This window comes from Pagrus major, chromosome 4 (assembly GCF_040436345.1).
Source record: "Pagrus major chromosome 4, Pma_NU_1.0".
Taxonomy (NCBI): domain Eukaryota; kingdom Metazoa; phylum Chordata; class Actinopteri; order Spariformes; family Sparidae; genus Pagrus; species Pagrus major.
The window spans coordinates 30,112,204-30,122,883 of record NC_133218.1 but is presented as its reverse complement, the minus strand read 5'-3'; the positions used below and the strand labels follow the sequence as shown (position 1 = coordinate 30,122,883).

The 10,680-nt window shown below is 39.2% G+C and overlaps 1 protein-coding gene across 1 annotated transcript in view; it reads right to left on the bottom strand.

Moving 5' to 3' along the window:
* Nucleotides 1–5,446: 5,446 nt before the first annotated feature.
* The window catches only part of mdga1 (MAM domain containing glycosylphosphatidylinositol anchor 1), a 179,956-nt gene continuing 174,722 nt past the window's right edge, over nucleotides 5,447–10,680 (bottom strand). Inside the window, exon 17 of the mRNA XM_073464950.1 lies at nucleotides 5,447–5,532. Coding sequence (XP_073321051.1) covers nucleotides 5,447–5,532 — 86 coding nt within the window. The remainder of the gene's footprint in view (nucleotides 5,533–10,680) is intronic.

Below are 10,680 nucleotides of genomic sequence, written 5' to 3'. Positions count from 1 at the left end.
TTTAAGGTGTATCCCTTTTGAAGCTGCTGGGTGAAACATTATGTCACGGAACACTGCACAGAGACTCCAGCGTGTGTCGGTCAAATGTCAAGAAGTCCACTGGAAAAGTTGAAGTCAGTAGACTGGCGAGGTGTGTGGTTTGGTGATCATGAGGCTATTTTTTTATTAAACCTCATATTGAAACTGAAATGTTTCTTAAAGCAAAATGGTTAAACTTTTTTTTTTTTTTTTTTGAGAAACCAGGGCAAGGGTCACAGTGTTTTGTGGAAAAGGTTCATTCCGCTCTGTAAATAAACCCTTTTAATAACATTTTGAGTAACTTTACAGGGAAACATTAACCTGGTTTGTTACCAGCTCTCGGACACTGATCAGTTCACATTGTCTTATTTCCTACAAAAAAAAAAAAGAAAATAACTTTTGAACATGTACCTCTCTTTATTTCTGTTGCCAGGAGGAACACTCAATCTATCGCCCCGCTGTTGCTCAGTGTGTTGGCAGCTTGCACAGTTAAGGAGGGGGACAGAGGCAGACAGTCTCTTGCAGCTCAATTCCAATCAGTTCAAGACAGTACAGACAGGATACAGAAGGTGGAAGATTAACAGTCAGTTTGTCATTCCGGTTTTTATTTTTTACCTTTATAATGGCAGAAATATCTATCTGTGAGTTGTTTGTGTACATGTGCAGCTCTACAGGGGCTCAGGAGGCAGATGAATGAGCATGTTGTGAACAGAAAGTGAGATAACCAACTGGCATTTGCTAACATTTACTTGACAAACAGGATGACGAAATTCTGTACTTTCTGGGATTTCATGGAAAAGCCGCACCGAGCACTGGTGAGTCACTGATTTAACCTATGTAAGAGGTGTCCAACTGAAATCAATATACCTTTTAAATGAAATGTTAGAAAAGACTTTTAGACTAAGAATACGTCTCTGTCACACTATTGCAAGAGCATATGTTAAATGGGTATAACCGTTTTGATCAACACTCCAATCCAGTGGTGCGCCTAAAAGCTGTTTTCCAACTATCAAACAACATCAGCAGAAGAAGAAGTCCACCAAAAAAAACGAGACAAAGGAGAAAAAACTGGGACCGACTATGAGCTAAGACGAGTTCAAATGAGACTCAGGAGGACTAAATCAGCTGTGTGAGTAAGTTGTGGAAAGCGAGTGGTGGATTGGAGGAGAAGAGTGCGTCTGCGTTGTTCAACAGGCATGTTAGACGGCATCAATGTGATGTGTCAATCACCGGATCGAGGCAAAAGAAAAAAACAGCGTCCGACAATGTATCCCCGCTGTTTGTCTGTAGATGTGTGTACCAACTACCTCAGGTGGAACCAGGTGGACTCGAGGTGGAACAAACTGTAACTTACATTATTGTCAGTTGAAAGTAAATGACACCTAGCCTCATGCATCCCATTGTACCTAACTCCTACTGAACCCTGACCCTATGACGAGTTAGTACAGAAGCGTGACCTCTGTGTACCATTTCACCTGTGTCACCTGCCTGGTCAGGTCATTTTCATAACTAATTTGTGTGGTAAACATTTAACTAGTCTTCTTGTCTTTGGTTTGTCTTCATCAAAATCTTTTAACATTGGATTTGAACTCAACTAAGTAAATCGTACTTTTGGAGAATCCATCATCTTCTATCAAAGCATCAGTTTCTCAAAACTGCAAGACTTAAAAGGCCTTCATGTTTGCCGGTATAAACCAAACCAAAGCACTGTACAGGAGATGACTTTATTGAAGTTGAGTTCTATTGATGCTGTTTTCAATGTCAAATAAGTTGATCTTACACACCTCACACAACTTCTGTTACTTAAAGTTAAACAACTCACCCTCCTGAACTATTGTGCGCCAACTGACAAATGTGCTACACATTCCCACTGTACAGCACTGTTTGCTACAACAGAATATCACACGGGACAGATATTTTTATCACTGACCAAAGCTTTGTGATTTCTTTGCTTTTTTTAGATTTAAATTTTATTGACAGATGTTATTTTGAAACTAATGAAGCACATGATTCTATTATTTCCTTCTGAAATAATGCATGTCACTTGAATTATAAGTGATGCTTTCAGCATTTGTGATTTTTTCATGGAAGAAATATGCAAACCTCACTTTCTATCTGTTCCAGATACGACATGAATAACATTTTTCTTACACTCTGAATATTGTGAAATAGCAGTTACTGAACCATTATCAAAATGGTTTAATTTTAAAACCAAGGACAGTAACGTGATTTACATTCTGTTGAAAACAATGTTTTCCATTTGGTAATCAAATGGGGATCAAGCACTGCTTACCAGGCCAGTTTTGAAGATTTTGCTAATTCATATTGAGAAAAAACAACAGCTACTCTCATTCAGGAGTTTATGACCAGTTACTTTCCAACATTGCCAGAAAAAGTCATAAAATTTGTTGTCAGTCAACACAATGATAATCTGAAAGCTTAGCGATTAGGTGTACTTTTTGTGATTATGATATGATATTCTGTTTTAAAACAATGTCTTCCACTTTTAGACTTGAGTTTCAAAATGTCACAAAAAGCCAAAAACACTACGACAATGTGTGTTTCTGTGTGTGTCATTTCCGAAAACATAACAAAGGTAACAGACAGCTCATGATCCCACAGTATTCTGTCGGTTACGTCACATCACATCACTCTAAATGCAATGATAACAATGTTAGTGTTTCCCGTTACTACTGTCACTGGGATAAGGTAATATGAGGAATGATTAACAGCATGATGAAATGCCATGCACATCAACGCTTAATGATACCTCTTAAATGTATTTCTAAAATGTATTTAATACTACACGGGTAATGTACTGACCCACTGTGTGCTGCTTTAGTGCTAAATAATGCTGATGGTACTGTACAACTTAACCACATGTAGCCTATTCTGTAGCCAGACAGGCTGAGCGGAACTAGACGTGTTGCACTGAACGCCTAAAACCAAACATGTTACGATGTCTTTTGGGAAAATAACACAGACGATTTGAGAGGATTACAACAAGCTGAAAATATTTGAAGCTCAGTCTTAGAGTATACGTGTGAATGCGGAATGAACAGGCTACATTTACAGTAAAGCATATCACTCACATGTACCTCTAAAATAGTTTGTATCACTCGGGTACAAACTGCCATCGCACCAAGGTACATTTATCATGACAGAGATAAAGCGAAGATACATGAGTTTGCTTACAGTAGGTTTCAAAGGCCCTCCATGTTCTGACAACACACTGCCGTCTGTGGAGTTTCACAGATCCACCCAACATGCCTCAACATGGAAAGTGCGGCTCACACCGGACTGGTCAAGCCAAAAACAGGCATATCATTTCTGTATGTTAAAAGCAATGATACAATTCGAACCGACCACAATAAAGAAAAAAGCAAACAAAGACAAGAAACAAGTGCAATGATCAAATCAAGGTGACATGACAGAGACAAAAGTACATACAATGTTGAAAGACTGATTCACATGTAATGGTAATGAAGCGTACACAAGCAGATTCCTTATCAGATCGTGGTGACTCGTGAACATGGAGTTTTTGTTGTGAGAAGCTGAAGCATGATGCAGCAGAATGCAAACATACTGTCCCCTGGTCCATTAAAACGGCGAGAGGTTTAACTGTGAGACTTTATGTATGATGAATACATGAGTAATTAAAAATCAGTACTGACAAATGATGAGAGATGTTCATTTTATGACGCGTTATGGACAGAATTGTTACGCTGCAGACTGAATGTAATCATAAATTGTTGGATATAGATCTGTAGATATGAGTATTGCTTAACTTTAACAATCATATCTATGTGATTATGAAAATTGTTTGCGCTACAGACATTCAATGCTTATTGGACAAAGACTCTGATATGCAATCCACAACGCACACCCGCCTTACACTCTTCTCAGTCTTTCACACTTAAGCATATGGGGAATTCACACATGACATTCAATAACCTGTGGAGAAAGAAATGCTCTCTGATCTCATATTCAACTGTACCACACCGGGCTTCTCCTTTCTTTATGGACATGTCCCGGTATTCTGTTGCGGTTGATTAATCCAGACATCTGAGTGAAGGTGTCCAGTGATGAGAGGAGGGAGGTAAAGGAGCAGAAAAGTGAACGTCGCGTTTACCATCCATGTGTCATCCACAGATTAGACGTGCCGTCGAGGCAGAGGGTGAGCTGAGGTGCCCGGCTATGATGATGTCAGCGAGGAAAACTGAGTGTGTGTTTGAACTGTGTGTGTCTGTGTGTGTGTGTGTGTTTTCCTCCTCGTGCTCAATTCAGGCTCTGGATCACAAACCATCTTCTCTTCCTCTCATAAATATTAATATAATACTTTATTATCCATTGCCCTCGACCCTTATAACGCCATAAACAAAACAAAACAGAAAAGAGCAAATTATCAAAAACATTGAATAGGTCTGACAAATTGCAACATCACATAATAAGTAGAATAAAACCCAAAGGAACAGCAGAGGTTGTATAAACGTTGTGCTTCTTTAATTTCACTTTGTAAAGTCCTCCACTGTCCTAGTTGTGTTTAAGTTTAAACTTTGTTATATTTAATATATAGAGAGATAAATGTACACGTATACTCCGCACTGAGGTTCGTCTCTTGTGGCAAGCAGAGGGCAAGCAGAGAGGCTACCAGGAGCACCCTTCTTTTCTCCTCTGTTTCTGGTTTGTCCTTTCCTCAATCCTCTCCATTCATTTCTTTGTTCATTCATTCATTCATCAGTTTTTTTTTTTCCATCTGTCTCTTTTGTCATTCAGTAGCTCCCGTGGTCCCAAAGGTTGGGTTGGAAAGGGCAGCAGTCTTTGTGAAAAAGAAGGATTTTTCCTCGCCTTTTTCTCTCGTTCACTTCCTGGAATCCCTGTTTCCTCGTTTTATTCCCTCAGGTCCTTTGTCATCTTTGGTAGAGTGTCCGACACTTTGGTGTGTCTGGGGAATCAGGTGGAGGGGCCGTTGAGGATTGTGGTTCGAGGGAGAGGAGATACATGAGAGGGTGCATGTATGTATGAAGAAGGTTGATGGAGGGGAGGGAGAGGTGACGACATGATTAAAGTGAATCTAATCAGATTAATAGATCGACAAAGGAGAGAAGTCCGACTGTCAAATATCATTATGTATTTTCACCTTAAATACAGTATGAGCATCAGTTGGTTATACTGAGCGTCTGGAGGGGGAAGGTTCAAAGAAAGCAGAGCAGGAGAATCTAGACAGAGACTTTATGTTACCATTTATCTAAGCGAGAAGGATGAAATGGATGCATGAAGGATAGAAAGACGAGTGGAGAAGGACAAACAGTTGGGGAGACAGGTAAGTAGAGGAAAGGACGGGGAGAAGGGGAGAGAGAGAAGTAAAAGAGCGCGAGTCAGGGCAGTGTCTGTCACTACAGACAGGTGGTGTTGTAGGAAGTGCTCATCATCTGTAGAGTAGCGACAGGAAGCAGGAAAGGCCAAAGGTCAGCCAGCTGGCCAATGGGAGCGAGTGTGATCCACCGATCAGAACTGTGGAAACAGACAACAAAGAGTCTTATTAGTTCATATAAATGAATAATGAATAATTAATGACTTTCCACAGACACAAGTCCTTATTCTCCTCTGGATGTGTTTTTATACATGATTCATGTGACTTTGGACTTTCTAACAGCGTGAAGCTCTTACTCCACAGACCGAATTATGCAGCAGGTGCAACTCAAAAACTTCCCATTAACTTCTGTGGAAAAAAAGATGCGTCCAAATACCGCACATAAAAAAATGTCAAGTGATGAAGGTTAAAAGAGCGATAAGGTCAACATGGAGGTTGGGGTTGATGGATGAGTCAAACAAACATGGGACACCAAAAGTTAGCAATTGAAACTGCGTCCGTAAGTTAACCGATGTATCACACTTAACTTATGTCACTCACGTAACGCCATCTTTTCCTTAACCCAACCATGGGGTTTTAAGACTTTAATTACTGTTGCATTTTTACTTTTGTGACCATGACAACGAAGGTCATCTGACTATGGATCTGCTCTCCGCAAATTGGACTTTGCCATATGCACTGCACGTAATTTGAAAGTTTTATATTTGTTTATTAACTTTTTCTTTCATAAGACATTCCTGTAATTAGAGGCTGGCTGAGCAATTACGAAGGCTTTCTAACCTTTTAGTTTCAATTCAATGATTTTTTTCACTCATAAGTTATTCTTTTTAGAAGAGATGTGAAAAAAGATGGCTTTTTGCTTGTTAATTCTGGAATTAAAGAAATGGCTCAGAGTAGTCTGATTTTGCAATTATTTCATTTAAAACAAAAAAGCACAAATTATAAGAATTTCTCTGAAACATTTAATAACATCTGAATCATCAACGTAAGGATAATTTTCGTTTTTCTACTGCGATGCACAGAAGTAAGAAGTGCAAATTCTAAACCCCCCCCCTTTTCTGTCTTTATATCTTTCTCTGTCCCTTGTAAAATGCAGTTATAAACATCAAGCTAACCTTGACATTACCTTAACCTCAGGCTAAGTAGATAACTACACATGTATGTATTTATTTCCTTGGCCTGAGGCTTTTCTTTAAGCCTGAGGCTGAGCGCAGCGGCATGTGTGATGGAAAAACCCTGGTGTGACAATGAAGTTTTCTTCTTTGTCACAAAAAGCATCATTGGAACAATACCATGTTACCAATGTTGACATCAGGGGCCGGGTTGTAGAAAGATGTAACTGTGTTTTACAATTGCGTGTGGAGGAAAGCGAAAGGCTGGAGGATAGAGAGAGAGAGAGAGAGAAGGAACTAAAAGTGAGGGGGCGGATGAGTAAACAGAGACGTTCACCATTGAGATCCACAGTTTGTCATGACAGCTTTGAGATTTTAATGAGAAATAGAAGTTGCAATTGATGTCATCATCACCGATATGTGATGGATTGTTTTTCTTGATTTCTTTCTGTGCAGGTTGTTATTGTTTATGCACAGTTGGTAGATGCACAGACATCTTCCAAGTGCTGTAATAACCTTTTAATTAATTAATTAATCAATGAATTAATAATCAATTTATTTTTTCAATTAGAATTTTACAGTCCCTTATGGAAGCAGTGTACAAAAACATACTCCATCTCTTCTTTTATGTATAAACTCACTTTTATATAAGAACGCAGCAACAAATCACACACACAAGCTTCTTGTAGAGAGTTTCATAAATAAAATGTAGGTATTGTATTAAAAAAGATCAATATGATTTCATATCAGGGGTCCATCCTCCAGGCAGAAAATCAATATTTATAATAAAGCTTTGATCCGTATGCAGCACACACTCTCTCTCTCTCTCTCTCTCACACACACACACCCCACACACATAAACCTTCCTATAGTATAGTCTGCGGGCAGCACACTGAAGTGAAACATGGTGTTTTACATCTCTCTCTCACTCTGTGCTGCAGAGATTGTGTGTAAGTGCTTCCGGTCTGTACATTTATCTGTACTGTCATGGAATTAAAATGGAGTTAGACAGATAATGGATTACTATGGGCATATGGAGTACAATGTGTGTTCCATATATGTGATAGTATAGCATTTTAATCCACTCACATACAGCTGAGCCTCCACACCTGATTCATTGTGCTGATACTAGTAAAAAAAAACCTGCCCTCATACTCCTCTATTACAGCCCCTGTAGCTATAGATAACACTTTATCTACCAGGTTAATGGGCAGGTAACCAACATGAGTGAATTGATTGAATAAAACTTCATTGTCAAACAGATGATTCAGACAAATTATCTGGAAGTGAAAACATAGGTGGGCATTCACTAAAACCATATAAAAATCTTATTTCTTCACCAGCAGCTTTGTTTAGAGAAACTCAATATTCTCCAGTGTGGAACGGTTTAAATCTTCAAAAAACACAAGGTAGCATTATCCATGAAGGCTTGAAGGCTATCTGTGTAGGCTTCATGATTGTTTGTTCCCACCCCAGTGTGGGAGGATGATTATCTGAGTGTTACCAGGGTGTGGCCTATACAACACCACTGTCTGTATTTCAGTATGTCTTAATGTTGAAGAAGGCCTGAGGGCCGACATGTTATCTTTTTATGAAGCCTGTGTCACAATAACAAATATAACAATAACCACAGTTTTAGTCTGATTTTACAAAACATTCTATTTTTTTTTTTTCATTTTACTTAAAGCAAACAATGACCACATATAGTGACTAATAACCAGTTTGTAATGTATTATATTTGCCTATTATACAAGGATTTCATTACCTAACTGAAAGCACCCAATGGTCAACTTCTAACTTCTAATCACATTAAAATAGTGATTATAATGTGTTATAAAATGATTAAAACATTGAGAATTGTATACACTTTGATCCTCGCAAAAATAGTAAGTGGCCTTATAAGTCATTATAAAATGCTTTATGATGTGTTATGGTCATTGTTATGAAGCATTCTGAATATTTATGCTTGCTTATAACTATTGGCACACTATAACACATATGCGTATGATGCATTATAGGCAATGGTGTCATAATGAGTAATGTTTATTGTTATAAAGCATTATGAATATCCATGAGTGCCTATAACTATGATTACACAGTGCTATCGGCACATTACAGGTTTATTTATTTTGTTCTATATCTGTATTACTGTTTCACCTGTTTGGTAAGTTCTCAGAAAATGATGCAATGGATCTATGATATGTGATAAAAGAGCAATAAAGAAATACTGAAGAAGATGCTCCTTCAACGGGGAAGATAAAATACAGTAAAATGCAAAACAGTGGCCTAAGCGACGAGCCGCCTTCCACCACCTCCTCTCTTAACACACACAACGGAGCAGGTGTCCTGTGATTAATGCAGGCAGAGTTGCGCCAAACATGTCAGAGGCAATCATCTTTCATTTGTGGAGGACCGTAGGATAACAGTCCCCGTGTGTGCCCATAGTTAACCTGAAGTAAATGTGTGTGCGTGTGAGAATGCATACACTACAGTCGTAACGTGTGTGTATTTGTGAGATTATGCGCATCCCTGTGCGTGTGTGTGTGCCTATATATTTAGTAGGTCCCCGCTCAAAACAATTGCGGGTGAAAGCACATGAGATGTATGCCTCTGTGAGTGTGTATGTGTGTGTTGCACAGGTGTGATGTATCAGCTGGGTGATGCTGCCAGTCTGCCCTCCCTCTCCCTCCACCTCCTGAGCGATGCAGGGAGCAGCAGCAAGGTCTCATTGGAGAAGTGTACTCTGGGTCGGAAACATTCCACCACCCCACCACCACCACCACCACCACCACCACCACCACCAAGCCCCTTCTGCACTCAGAGGCGCTATTTCACCTTATGTGTCTGTTTCTAACCTATTTGTCCTTCTATGTATCCGTCTAAGCCTGTACGATTATTGTTTTCTAGCCAGTGGTGGTAATCTATAATCAATAAATAAGATTATGAGTACGCCGTAATGTGCGGTGAGAATGTGCATGTACTGCAGACAAGGTGTTTCTGATAGCTGTGGGTGAATCTTAGCTAAGAGACCTAAGGTTAGAGTAAATAACAGTTTTGTGATTTTCACTGAGCTGTATCAATTAATCATGATCATCCCTCTGACATTTAATAATGATGACTGAAATATGGTGATGGTTTACAGGTACATGAACTGATGAATGATGAATTAGTGGCGGTGGTGGTGGTGCTAGTGGTGGCTATAAATAGTCACAGCGGCGTGTAGTGGTTCCCGCTGTGACAGCTGCTCTGATGGTGCTGGAGGACCTCGTTGATGCAACGCAGTGGGGGAAATTGCACTTCTTCTTTGCTGTTCTTTTAATCGACGGGACTACTGAAGTGGTGTGGACACAAGTATTGATATACAAACAGATGGTTAAGGACATTTCTACGTCCATTTATTGAGTGGAAATTAGGCTTGTGCACCCAGTTCAATGACGATTGAGATTTATAAACCAGAACCAGGCGTATGCTTTATAAATGTAATGAAAAGCTGTGAATCTACACAGAGTTGTGTGCATCTGGCCCCTTTGGACTCAAACAAGTATATAAATGGTTTTATTAAAGGGGACCTTTAATGTTTTTTTCTTTCCTTTAGTGTTTTATTTAAGTTTATGTGCTGGTAAAAGATCTTGAAAGTTAAAAAGGTCAGTGTCTGCACCGACAGAAGCTACTCCCTCCCACAGAAAACACTGCTCCTGAAACACCTTGCCGGTAGTCTCGCCTTTAATTCAATGACTTTGTGACATCACACTATGTCACCATGTCACACATTTGGATAATTTATTTCTAGTGACGAGTTTGGCACGCAAGAATTGATTTAGCAAAAGTTGCTCTGTTGTTGTTAGCGGTCTTGGGTCGGGCGAGCTGACCAATCAGAACCGACTGGGTATTCAGAAGGGGGGCTTTAAAGAGACAGGAGCTAAGAAAAGAGACAGTATAAGAAAACTGATGTATTTATTGAGCATGTTTTTTGTAAATCTATTCTATAAGTGGTAACACAAAATACAATGATGAACCTGAAAATGAGCATAACACATCTCCTTTAAGACTTGTTCTGTGTTGTATAATATCCTGTGCATCCTGCATTAAGCGTAATCGGTTGTATGTTAGAACCTTTCTGCATTTTCCTCTAAGTCGTATTCTTTGTGTTTGCTTCATACCTGGCAAACATAATTT